General features: G+C 45.6%; 1 protein-coding gene and 1 long non-coding RNA gene across 2 annotated transcripts in view; both read left to right on the top strand.

Moving 5' to 3' along the window:
* Positions 1–10446, top strand: part of LOC130124477 (uncharacterized) — a 72491-nt gene extending 62045 nt beyond the window's left edge. The window contains exon 3 of the long non-coding RNA XR_008811366.1: positions 10378–10446. This is a non-coding gene — a long non-coding RNA (uncharacterized LOC130124477). The remainder of the gene's footprint in view (positions 1–10377) is intronic.
* Positions 10447–10629: 183 nt separating this feature from the next.
* xbp1 (X-box binding protein 1) lies at positions 10630–13362 on the top strand. The gene is given in 6 exon segments (XM_056280624.1): positions 10630–11008; positions 11477–11573; positions 11691–11807; positions 11915–11998; positions 12001–12075; positions 12289–13362. Coding segments are annotated over 6 exon segments (1182 nt in total). The 5' UTR covers positions 10630–10772; the 3' UTR covers positions 12862–13362.
* Positions 13363–14130: the final 768 nt, after the last annotated feature.

Genomic DNA, 14130 nt, shown 5'->3' with positions numbered 1-14130 from the left:
TCATAGTGTCAACAAGGAGAACTGGCATTTAAACCTTAACTTCGGTCTACGATGTCTACAGGTGTTGGACGAAAACTTGATTTCAAGGATATTGCCACCATGTCTAGACTTTCAAAGCTGTCTCTGAGGACAGATGAGAAAAGCTCTGTTCTTTATATGAATGGGACTTTCATATGTTGAATTGGCACGTCTTAAATATTAATAACAATAATAATAATGGATTACATTTATATAGCACTTTATCTAGACACCCGAAGTGCTTCACATTGAGGGGGGTAACTCACTTCAACCACCATCAATGTGTAGCACCCGCCTGTGTGATGCAAGGCAGCCATTTTGCACCAGAACGCTCACCACACATCAGCTTGAGGCGGAGAGGGAGGAATCATTGAGTGAATTCCATGGGGGGATGATCAGGTGGCCGACACAGTGAACCACCAGATCCTCCTCTCTACCCTCGAGGGGCTGGGTGTGACAGGCTCTGCACTCTCAATGTTTCCATCCTACCTGACGGGATGCTCCTACCAGGTGACATGGAGGTGATCTGTGTCAGAGCCTCACAGACTGACTACAGACGTTCCACAGGGTTCGGTTCTGGGTCCTCTCCTTTTCTCCCCGTATACGACATCCCTGGGTTTTGTTATTCGCTCGCATGACTTGTCTTACCATTGTTATGCCGATGACACCCAGCTGATCTTGTCCTTTGCTCCCTCTGACACAAAAGTAGAGACACGCATTGCTGCGTGCTTGACTGACATCTCGGAGTGGATGGCGACACACCACCTGAAGCTCAATCTGGACAAGACAGAGCTGATGTTCCTCCCGGGGAAAGGTTGCCCGCACCGAGACCTGCAAATGTTGCATCGGTTTCTGCAAATGTTGCATCGGTTGCTCGCTCCTGCAGATTTCTCTATAACATCAGGAGGATTTGCCCATTCCTCACCAACGAGACGGCACAGGTGCTCATCCAGGCTCTGGCCATCTCCCGGCTGGACTATTGCTACTCCCTCCTTGCTGGCGCCATCAGACCTCTGCAGCTTGTTCAGAAAGCTGCAGCTCGTCTGGTGTTCAACCGCCCTAAGTTCTCCCACACAACTCCCCTTCTCATGTCCCCACACTGGCTCCCAGTAGCTGCTCGCATCCAGTTTAAGACTCTGTTGCTAGCCTACAGGACAGTGAAACGAACAGCTCCTTCCTATCTCCAGACCATGGTCAAGCCCTACACCCCCACCTGACCACTTTGCTCTGCTGCCTTGGGACGCCTGGTTGCCCCGTCGCTCAGAGGCCCCTGCTGCCGATCGACCTGGCCACGGCTCTTTTCTGTCCTGGCCCCACAGTGGTGGAATGAACTCCCCACTAATGCCAGGACAGCGGAGTCGCTGCCCATCTTTCGGCGCAGGTTGAAAACTCACCTCTTCAAGAACTACTACCCTGTTACTTGTTCTTAGCACTTATTGTATTCACTCATTTAAAAAAGAAATCTTTCTTGTGCTTTTACTTTAGCACTGGTTTTGCTCTTAGATGCTTGTTTAGATGCACTTATGACCTCTGATGACTAGTAGTTCTCCTCATTTCCTACATTAAATGCACTTATTGTAAGTCGCTTTGGATAAAAGCGTCGGCTAAATGACTGTAATGTAATGTGGCCGGATGGAGAGAGCCAGGTTGGGAATTTTGCCAGGGCAATGGGGAACCCCCTACTCTTTGTGATAAGTGCCATGGAATTAGGAATCAGGAACACTTTGCCATTTTATTTCATATACTTGCGTACATGAAATGAAACAAAATGTAATTTCCCCAAGCCCACAGCAGTGCAACACAAAGACAAAAAACACGTATTGTCACGGCATTCTTATTTTAGTGGTAATTTAGTGTTATCTGTGGTGATTTTGCGCCATCTAGCGGCTTCCCTTAAAATATAAACGATTTCGTAAATACGTGGCTCTTACTTTGAAATACAGTCAAAGTTCATTCTAATTCCGGAAGCTGATTGACAGAAGTTTTGTGATTACACTGTTCTCTAGGAAATCTTTTAAATTTCCTATTAACGCTCTTGAAAGCGTCCATGCCTTGGGAAGGCTTTGCTTATTTATAGAAAAAAGAACAATACTCTATTGCTGAACTGAAGCCAAGTAAAAGCCTGAAAACTACATCTTGCGTCTGAAGTTCATTGGATGTGTTAGCTGTTAGCTGTCTGTCTATAGTTGAGCGAACGGGCGTGAAATTAGAACAGAACAGTAAAAAAGCAACCTCAAGGCGGGCAGAACTACCCAAGAAGAGTGGTCTTCAGTCCCAATGCTTCTCATCATCTTCACCACTGCTCACGCTAGGCTCACAGCAGCACTGAATGATGGAAGTAAAGCAGGGCTCTGAAGAAACACAGTGGTCTACTGTTGAAACCAGGTCAGTCGCCCCTATAACATCCAGTGGATCAACAGCTAGCAGAGCTGCTGCAGCTCACGCTAAAGTTGAAGCAGCTCACACACTGGCTAACTTTGCTAAAATGGAATCAGAAATCATGATTGAAAAAGCCCACATAGAAGCAAGATTGAACACACTGACGCATGAAAAGGAGGTGGCAGCAGCCATTACTGAGGCTAGTGTGCTCGAGGCGGCAGCAGAAGAATTTTAAAAAGGTGATAGACACTCAGTTATTGAAGAGGCCACTGAAAGAACGCACCAGTATGTTGAACACCAGCAACTGCCACCAGCTGAGAGCTTCAACCCTTATTCACAGCCCATAGAGCCTATTGTTCACGTAATGAGACCTGGGACTCGACCCAGACAACGCTTCACCATTCATGCAGGTACTTGTGTCTCCAACATGAGGAATGAGAGCACTTCTAGGCCAGCGTCGCCTCAAAGGTCAAATACCCTCTTTATCACCCTTCTCCGGCACCCTTCTCAGCCAACGCAGCTCAGTGCTCATCCAAATGAGCTATTCTACAACAGCCACTAGATGGCACAGCTGAGATTAGTGATGTAGCAAGACACTTGGCATGCAGAGATCTTATCACCTCTGGTCTCACAAAGTTTTATGACTGCCCCGAAAACTACTGGGCATGGAAATCTTCTTTCCTTAATGCGACTGATGGATTGCAGCTCAGCGCCAGTGAAGAGCTGGACCTCCTAATTAAGTGGCTGGGGCAGGAATCTGCAAAACATGTAAGGAGAATAAGAGCAGTGCATGTTAGTCATCCTCCTGCTGGATTAAGCAAAGCCTGGCAGCGTTTAGAAGAATGCTTTGGGGCTCCAGATATAATTGAGAAATCACTCTTTGACAGGCTCATGAACTTTCCAAAGGTCAGTGGCAAAGATCCTGTGAAGCTGAGAGAGCTTGGCGATCTCCCGCAAGAGGTAGAAGCTGCTAAATTAGAGGGTCGCCTCCCTGGCCTAAGCTGTCTCAACACTGCACGTGGTATTGCCCCAGTAGTTGACAAGTTACCGCACAATATCCAAGAACGGTGGCTCTGTCAGGGTATTGAGTACAAAGCTGACCATGGCGTGACCTTCCTTCCGTTCTCACTCTTCTGCAATTTCACCTGCAAAGAAGCACCAGCATGCAACGGCTCAGGTTTCAGGCTGACAACAGGTAGCACAGATCACCTCAAATCAGATGCGTCTGTAAAGAGACCATACAAAAGCCTAGTTTCTGCTCACAAGACTGATATACCACAGGAGAAGGAAAAGCAGGAAAGTTTTAGCTATAAAGCAGGTGACGATGAGAGACAGTGCCCTCTCCACAAGAAGCCGCATCCCCTCAAGCGCTGCAGAGGGTTCCGCAGCAAACCTATTGAGGAGCGTAAGGCCTTTCTTAAGGACAATGGTGTTTGTTTTAGATGCTGCTTCTCAACCAGCCACGTGGCCAAGAACTGCGACGCAGCCATCAAGTGTAGAGAGTGTGAAAGTGAGAACCACATCTCTGCTCTTCATCCTGGACTGCTGCCGTCTCCACTTCCTGGGCATGGCGGGGAGGGAACAGAAACAACACCTCAGCCTGCTGTCTTGTCAAACTGCACTGAAGTCTGTGGAGAGGGTCAGAGCACAAGGTCCTGCTCCAAGATCTGCTTAGTGAAGGTCTTCCCTAAAGCACACTCAGAAAGAGTGACAATAGCATGTGCTGTGCTTGACGACCAAAGTAACCGGTCTCTTGCCAGGTCTGACTTCTTTGACATGTACAGCATCAAGGGGACTGACTCACCATTTATACTCCGAACGTGTGCTGGAACAACAGAGATGACCGGGAGAAGGGCTATAGGCTTTGTGGTAGAATCACTAGATGCAGCTACGACAGTCACACTGCCTACGCTGATCGAGTGCAACAACATTTCAAGTGACAGAGCTGAAATACCAACTCCTGAGGCGGCACTACATCACCCTCACCTCAAGCCAATAGCACACTCTATCCTACCTCTCGATCCTAAAGCTAAGATCCTCCTCCTCCTGGGTCGAGACCTACTTAGAGTTCACAAGGTGAGAGAGCAACGGAACGATCTACACGATGCCCCATACACACAGAGATTAGACTTGGGATGGGCTATCATAGGCAACGTCTGCTTAGGGGACACTCACAAGCCTGCAGCTGTTCATACTTACCGCACCAACATCCTTGAAAACAAACGCCCTTCCTTCTTCAGCCCACGCCAAAACAAAGTTCGCGTCATAGAGAAGTATGGGTCCAAGTCTGAGCACAGACTTTCCCCCGTCCCTGAAATGCTTACACCCTATGAATGCACATTAGAGGAAACCGTCTTTAATACATCCAAGGATGACAACAAAATAGGGCTCTCTGTTGAAGACAGACTTTTCCTGGATGTCATGAACAGAGAGATGTACATGGACAATGGCAACAGCTGGGTGTGCCACTCCCTTTCAGAACACCCCGCCAGCGCCTCCCTCACAATTGGGACCAGGCCCTCACACTTCAGCGCACACTGGAGAGAAGGCCTGAGATGATGAACCAGTTTGTCACCTTCATGCAAAACTTCTTTGATTATGACCATGCTGAGCCTGCCCCTCCACTCCAAAAGGGAATTTAATGTTGGTATTTACCCTTCTTTGGTGTTTACCATCCGCAGAAGCCAGGCCAGATCAGAGTGGTTTTTGATTCAAGTGCAAAGTGTCATGGTGTCTCCCTCAACGATGTCCTCATGTCTGGACCAAACCTAAATAACAGCTTGGTAGGAATCCTGCTGTGGTTCAGGCGTGAAGTCATAGCAGTAACTGTGGACATAGAACAGATGATTCACAGCCTTGTCGTGAGAGAAGACCATCGAGATTTTCTCCGCTTCCTGTGGCATGAGCACAATGATCCTGCTAATCATATCTGTGAGTACCGCATGAAAGTTCATGTGTTTGGCAACAGCCCGTCCCCTTCAGTTGCTATATATGGTCTTCGTCATGCTGCAGCTCATGGTGAAGAAGAATTCGGGTTAGATGCACAACGCTTTGTTGAGAGGGAGTTCTATGTTGACGACGGACTCTTGTCAAGGCCCACAGCTAATGAAGTCATCGATCTGCTGAAGCGGACGCAGAAGATGCTCGCCACATGCAACCTTCGTCTTCACAAAGTTGCATCTAACAGCATTGAGGTCATGGAAGCATTTCCTGTCAATGACCATGTCAATGGGCTTAAAGATGTAAACCTGGATGCTGAAGCAACACCCATACAGCGAAGCCTCGGTCTTAGGTGGGACCTAATGAAAGACACTTTCACCTTTCAAGTTGCTGACTCAGCAAAGCCCTACACACGAAGAGGTGTCCTAGCCACCATCAATGGACTTTTTGACCCATTAGGATTTGCTGCACCAGTAACCATCCAGGGAAAGATGTTGCTCAGGGAGCTCTCAAGCAAGGCCTTAGATTGGGACTCGCCACTATTCGTAGAAAGGGAAGCAGAGTGGAATGCATGGAGAAGCTCTCTCAGTGATCTCAAACAGCTACACATTCTGAGACCATATGCTGCTGCTACAATTTCAACAGCCACCAGAAAGAGCTACATGTGTTCTCAGACGTCCCAGGCAAAGCCATTGCAGCAGTCACCTACCTCAAAGTCATTGACGCAGAAGAGAAGCCTCATGTAGGGTTTGTACTAGGAAAGGCCAAATTAGCTCCACAGTTTGCTCTTACAGTTCCGAGATTAGAACTGGGTGCTGCTGTTTTAGCTGTAGAGATTGCAGAGTTCATCACCAGCGAACTGGACTTCTTGATGCTACTGAATTCTACACTGATAGCCGCGTAGTCTTAGGATACATAAGCAACCAGACAAGGAGGTTCTATGTATATGTTAGTAACAGAGTGCAGTGTACCTGAAGAGCTTCAGAACCAACGCAGTGGCACTACGTCTCCACAAACTGTAACCCAGCCGACATAGGCACACACTCTGTGCCTACAGCTATATTGAGTGACAGCGCCTGGCTCATAGGACCTGGCTTTTTGTTACAAGCCAGCAGAAATCAGAAGCTGAAGCATATGACCTTGTTGACCCTGATACAAACACTGAAATATGAGCACTTGTCACTCACCTGTGCACTTATGACTCTCAGCTCGGATCTCAGCGTTTTGAGCGCTTTTCTTCGTGGAAGAAGCTGATAAGGGCCATAAGCTTGCTCATTCACATCGCTGAGTCTTTTAAAAGCAAAGACCAAGACCAGACTTGCAGTTCATGGCATCACTGCAAACAGCCGCGCACAGTCGAAGAGCTGACGAAAGCAGAGGTCGTCATCATCAAATGTGTGCAGTGAGAGGCCTTTGAAGATGAACTTACCTGCATAGCAAGTGGAAAAGATGTTCCTAAACACAGTGCTCTACACAAACTCAGCGCCTACTGTGATGAAGATGGGAAGATCAGAAAGATCGAGGTGAAGGTTTCCGAAGATGGAGCCATCAAGACTTATCTGAGACCTGTGTCCGAGACGGTGCTCCTCATGTCACCTAAAGACTGACTGTTGCATAACTGTGTTTGTGGTGACGTTAATGCATCATTAGTTCAATTAATAGTGGTATCTCACAATACCAGGCAGGGAGTGTCATGGCATTCTTATTTTTGTGGTAATTTAGTGTTATTTGTGGTGATTTTGCGCCATCTTGCGGCTTCCTTTAAAATGGAAATGATTTTGTAAATACGTGGCTCTTATTTTGAAAAGCTGTATTCACTTTTTAACGGTCAAAGTTCATTCTAATTCTGGAAGCTGATTGACAGAAGTTGTGTGATAACGCTGTTCTCTAGGAAATCTTTTAAATTTCCTCTTGAAAGCGTTCATGCCTTGGGAAGGCTTTGCTTTTTTATAGAAAAAAGAATAATACTCCATTGCTGAACTGAAGACAAGTAAAAGCCTGAAAACTACATCTTGCCTCTGAAGTTCATTAGATGTGTTAGCTGTTAGCTGTCTGTCTAGTTGAGCGAACGGGCGTGAAATGAGGACAGAATACATATCCAGAAACTACAAGAACTACAAGAACATATACGTATCCAAACTAACACATATATCCAAACTAAACAAAAAAAAAATCACTGTCCAAGGGAACGAATGCCAGCCAGGAGGACTGTCAGAGCTGCAACTGCCGGTCTGCATGGGCTACCAGTTAGCTTAGCCTGCCCTGCTTCCGCGCCCTGTCAGACCGCCCTCTGTTTCTTCTTTGGGCGCAGCTCCAGGCAGGGGCCGGGGTCCTTGGGCCCACCGGACGCAACAGACCAGGCTCCCTCTGCTGATCCAATGTCAGCTCTCCCAGCCAGACACCATCGAAACTCCTCCCCTCACTCCAGCCAAACCCACACCTGCTTAGCATCCGTCATGCAGCAGAACCAGGGCACAGTATGGCTGCTCGCGTATTCTGACTTCAGAGGTTTCACATGGGCAGCAAAGTTATTTGCTGGCTGATTGCTGAAACATGACAAATCTATATTGTGACTTACTTAAGCTGACAAATACTCATGTTAAAACTGACATCAAAATTAAAAGTAAAGAGTATCTGAGGAAACATTTTATTTCGCAAACCCCTTAATATAGTGTATTGGAACTTCAGTGTGTACTTTCTCAATTCAACATTTAAATCTTCCTAATGCATAATTTATTTACTGTGATGTAACCAAGAAGTCTAAACATCTACATTGTACAGTGCATTTTGTACTTACAGTGCATTGGTACATCATTCAAAATGTAGTCTTTATTTGGGAGATTTTTATTAAGTACTTAGAACTCTTTTCAAAAGCGTAATCCAACCTTTATGTATCCATGGTAGTACGCTAAGCATGTGTGCTCTTCTTCAGCAATGCCCTGCACATTCACACTGTTCCACACGTTCACAGCTGGGAGCTGCCCAGTACAACCACAGTCTTCACCGGTGGCCACTGAGCAGTTCCGCTGGAGCAGTTGGTTGGTTGGAGGTTAAGTGCCTTGCTCAAGGGGACATCAGCCATGGGTATTGAGGGAGGGGAGAGTGCCATTCATTCGCTCCTCCCACCCACATTTTCCTGCTGCTCCAGGAATCGAATCGGTGACCTTCTAGTCACAAGCCCACTTCTCTAACCTTTAGGCCAAGGCTGCCCAGATTTTCTTCTTCCACCCTACAGTGTGCATCAATGATTCCATCACAACATTTACACCCAAAGCAAACACCTACTGGCTGTATGCAGAGCAGATCTTGTGTATACAATGTGATGAGACTCAAACACAATATAAACTGTATGCAGAGCAGATCCTGTGTATACAAAAAGTGATGAGACTCAAACACAATATAAACTAAGATAAATTCATCTGGAGGCCACGGGGAATTGAGCCCTCTCGTGTACTTAACCCCTGCTTACATCAGCCACCACCTTCCACCCAGCACCCTGTAATTTTAACTTTAGTCATTTTTCGGGGTTTGCAAATATAGGAGGCTGCTTAAGTGTAAGGCAAATGTGAAACTAATTTCTTACCCGTGATGGGACCCCCCCCCCCACCACCACAACCTCCGACCGACATCCAAAGTAAAAAATAACCAAACAAGTCTTTCACCCAGAGGCAGTGAAATGACACGTGGAACCAACTGACTTGGCTTGCTTTCTTTCTTTTTGTCATTATATTGCTCATATAAAACAAACAAGGTCATAGGTCAGAAACAGACAGGCCCCTTTAAAGTTTTGTCACTTTCCCTTCCTCTGAATGATGAATTTGCTCACGAGCTATTTAGTTTTCCCAGATATGGATATGGATAAAGGCAAACTTATGTTTCAGAAAGCTGTTTGCTTTGGCTCCTCTACCAGCAACTGCTGGTGACAGACTGGAGCGTAGAGACTACAACCTGTAGCTCTGCAGTAATGTCAACGCCCCTGTGTTTGATAACAAACCGGTACCTCAGGAAATATGGCGTGATGGCGGCCTGAATGTGAATTTGCTTGCTGTGCCTGTTTTCCACAGGTGTCGGCTAGAATAATTCCAGCTGTGAAGAGACGCCTCCATTTTAACCAGAGGATGATTGCAGGTGCTGGCACAACATCACATACAAGAACACTCACTTTATACACAAAGGTGCCTGGGACATTTTATTGTCTGCATTTATCCATCCATCCATTATCTGAACCACTTAATCCTGCTCTCAGGGTCGCGGGGATGCTGGAGCCTATCCCACCAGTCGGTAAGCAAACATACAAAATACAAAACGGCCTAGAGATGCCCTGAGCACATTTGACAAGTAACAGCTGGAAACTTTCAGGGTACAGAAAAAACAATAATTCATTGTTCCTCATAATCCATAACTAGTAGTTGGCTTCCTCAAAATACTGTCATCGCTGTGTCTCAACAACCCTGTACAGGAAACAGCAAGAGAGAAATAAAACTGTTCAAGGAAAGGTAACAGAGAGGTACAGCCTGTTTGTTTGATGAAATTCCTTCAAGAGACAGGACAAGGAAGGAGCAAGACAAATAATTTCCAGTAACAACGCATTAGTTTAATTAGTAGTAGTTAGTAAGTTTAACTACATTTTTTGTCCAAAAGTGAACTGAACAAAATAATCGTTTTAACAGTCCAAATACCAGAAACATTAAAGTAAAAATCAATATGAATAAAACATCATAGAGCAAATCTGTTTTTTCATTGCCACTCTGGTATTATTATTATTATTTTGAGAACTGGGTTTTCTATTAATATTATTTCACAAAGGCTTAATTAAACTGTGTTGATGTGCACTGAACACAGGGTTGTGTTGAAATCTGATGCAACTCCTTGTAAGGGATGTTTTAAAAACAGTGGCCGACCACTGTGATAAGGCGAGAGCCACGACCGGTAAACACTGCGTCAACTTGTACAAATGTGTGAAGTTTACTTACTTGTCAAGTCGTCATTAATAATGTTCAGGGACACAGTAGAAAAGAATTCGTGAATTAATGCAAACAGACAAATCTAATCTCTACAGAATGCAACACTGCAATTTGCTGACGGGAAACAAAAACAAAAACAGAGGAAAATACCACTGATTCGCTGGGAAATTACACCTACAAGGAACAAGGGATTATTTCTCCGCACAGGCAGGGAGAAACTGCACACGCAAACGAAATCGGCCTACCGACCAATCAAGAGGATGCGACGGCATGACGTCATAACCCACGCTAGCCTATCAGATGTCACCACGACAGTTGAAAACGACCACAAGACACGACGCGCACGTCATTAGGACGGGGGGATCGAGAGACCAGGGATTTCCTAATTCTGAGTTTTTTTGTTTTTTTTTGTTTTGTTTTTAAACGTACGGATACCCCGATATTTCTAAAATCTTGTGTAGGATTTACAACATGGTCGTGGTAACAGCGGGGACAGGGGGCACCCACAAAGTGCTTCTGATATCGGGCAAACAGAGCGGCTCCGCCGACGCGGCGCAGGGCGGCTTCAGTCGGCCTATCTCTGTCGTCCTGCCGCAGGTTGCCAACCCGGCGTCGTCGGACTCCGACTCCAACTCGTCCGCCACTCCGCCCTTGCGTAAAAGACAAAGGCTGACGCATTTGAGTCCAGAAGAGAAAGCACTCCGCAGGTCAGTTTGATAAAAACATTTATATCTTAACCGTCTGTGGTTAGTAATGAGAAAACACCCAAAATAGATCGACCCCTCGATGAAACAATAGAGAAGCAATATGTCGTTAAAATCACTGGAGGCGAGAGAACTGACACATATTGCAATGCGATTACAATGTGCTGGCTGAAAAAAATAATAACCCAGGATTAGCAGAAGTTCTCAAGATGTCTGAAGTTAGATTTGCATCAGATTTGGCCTTTGAACAGGCTTGTCAAACTCTCATTACATTGATATGACTGAGTGGGCCCACCCCGTTTCACATATATGGAGCAGGACATGATATCCTGGTCTGCCTGCGTGGCAAAAATATGGCCGGTGATTGCGCAATGCCATGACTCCAATCTTGTCTTCAGCTTAGTCAGCATCTTGGGAGAAAAAATGCTTCAAATTGCACTTTCTCTCCTACCCCACCCCTTCTTCCTTCAGGAAACTCAAGAACAGAGTTGCAGCTCAGACGGCCAGAGACAGAAAAAAGGCCAAAATGGGGGAGCTTGAGCAACAAGTTTTAGAGTTGGAGCTGGAGGTACACCCCCTCCCCTTCCTAAAAACGTCCTTGCCGTAAACATTGGAAGCCATGCATCAATTGCCTCAAAATGGTTTTAAAAATATAAATGTCTGTTTTCCCCCTCACCCCTTACAGAACCAGAAACTTCATGTTGAAAACAGGACTCTACGGGGGAAAAACAGCGGCCTAATGACAGAGAATGAAGAACTGAGACAGAGACTGGGGTTGGATACCCTTGAGTCGAAAGAGAAGGTAAAGGAATTCTTGTAAAACGCGTGCTTGTGTGGTGGGGGTGGGGTTTGGGTCGGGCCCCTTTTTTCTGGCATTTTCTAACCCTTTTTTTTTTTACTCTGGTTCAGGTACTGTTGTCTGGTGGGAACGACACAGGTTTGGGGATCGGGTCTTCTGAGTCCGCAGCACTCAGGCTACGTGTGCCTCCGCAGAAGGTGCAGGCCCAGCAGTTTCTAAACCTGAAGACTTCCCAATGGATACAGACAGTCCTGACTCTACAGACAATGAGGTAAGGTTAAACAAAACATTGTTTTTTTTTTAACAGAAATCAGATAAGCACTACTAAAATAAGTCTGAAGCTTCAAGGCCCAAAGCTTCATAATGACGTTAACGGATCAACATCTCGACCCCCCGGATCTTAAACAAGGGGGGGGGCGGATGGGGGCCAGGTCATGGGTTAGTGGGCTAATCCATTTATCGTCTTTTCTCCTTTCCCTAACAGTCTGATTTGCTACTGGGCATTCTGGACATCCTTGACCCCGAGCTGTTCCTCAAGTCTTGTGAGTCGGAGTGCCAGGAGCCGCAGGTGCTGCTGGTCGGAGGGGGGGACCCAATATCTTCCACCCCACCTACAGCTCTGGGGGCCGCACCAGTTAAGCTGGAGGCCCTTAATGAACTGATCCTCTTTGACCACATCTATACGAAGCCAGTGGAGTTGGTGCACGACAGGCAGGATGACAACATGGAGAGCGTTGTGGAGGTCAAGATTGAGGATGCAGCATCCTTCCCTGCTACCGAGGTGGAGGTTGAGGCGGAAACAGTTTGTGTCAAGGACGAGCCGGAGGAAGTGGTCATCCCTGACTGTGACAACCACAGCAGAGTGGTAGACTTTCTCTCAGCAGCCTCTTCCCCAGCACTCGGTGGCCTGGATAATGAGGCCTACTTGGCGGATGTCTACAGGGACTCTGGATGCGAGCGATCCCCTTCCCCTTTCAGTAACATGTCTTCTCCCCTGTGCTCAGAGAGCTTCTGGGTTGATGTGAATGAACTTTTCCCCCAGCTAATCAGCGTCTGACCATGATCCCTTCAACCCAAATAAGTTATCCATATAAAGAGCTATTGTGTAGTGTTAAATAGCTATCAATCAACACACAATCCCTTCATATTGATCTAGAAGCACCATGGAACTCTTGTGTTTAGGATAAAGTTAAGCACATAATCTTTTATTTTTTTTTATACAGCAGGTCTGTACCTAAGGCGAGGCTGCATTGACTTGTGGGAAATGGACTTCTTGAAGGCATATTTAGCATCACTAATTGTTCTAGTGGTTTAAGATGCTTCTAAATCTTTCACTCACCGTTTCAAAATGAACTGTGGGTGAAATCCAGTATTGCTGTAAATTAATCTGAAGGGGAACAGGGACTGATCGTTTAAATGCAAATTTTTATTTATTTGTGTATTCGCTTTGGAGTCCTTGTATGTTATCCATTCACATGTATAAAAGCATTCTTTAATTTTGTTGGCGCTCTCCTTGTAGTCAAATTACTGCATTAAAAAAATTTTTTTTTGCATCGCACCCTGTCGATTGTTTTAGTCACTGCATCTCACGAAATGAATGTGTATTGTTGCACTCCACATGAACTGCATGAAGATGTTTTGAAGGCCACAAGCGTGTTCCATGCTTCATATTCCCTCCCCTCATACTAGGCCTTCAGATGTCACTGCTAAATGTCTTAAAGGGAGCTGGCATTTGCTACCTCAATTTCCAGTGCATATAAAAGAATCCCCCATTTGATACAGCTAGTGGCTTAAATGTACTTACCATATTCATGGTACTTTATTTAGCCTTATCCGATTGCACTGTTGACTTCAGTAATACTCAATGTAAACTCAAGTTTTACTGATCCCTGACTGACCCTGCACATTCAAAGAATTTTACTTTGTGATGCTGGGAAGAAAGTATGTAGTATGGATGTATATTACCTATCAGTTGAGAGAGGAATTGGACATGGAGTATCTACAGAGGACAAAATGAAACTCGCTACAGAATTTGCATGATAGAACATGCACAGCAAAATCTTACCGGTCCCAATGGGATTTTCAGTTCACGCTTTATTGATCGCAGTAATTTTGTGCATAGAATTTGACTTGTGATGCTTAAAAACACAAATGATGACACGATTAAGATCCACATTACACCAATGAGAGAACAATACAAATTAAAAAGTTTAAATGGTATACCTCAATATCCTTCATCTCAAATGGCGTGTATCATTGTCAAAACATCACATGACCTATTAGATTGATGACATGGAATCTTGTCACTTCTAGAAGACACTGGAGA

This window comes from Lampris incognitus, chromosome 1 (genome assembly GCF_029633865.1).
Source record: "Lampris incognitus isolate fLamInc1 chromosome 1, fLamInc1.hap2, whole genome shotgun sequence".
Classification (NCBI taxonomy): Eukaryota; Metazoa; Chordata; class Actinopteri; order Lampriformes; family Lampridae; genus Lampris; species Lampris incognitus.
Note: the sequence above shows the minus strand (reverse complement) of the source record. Positions and strands in the feature narration are given on the sequence as shown.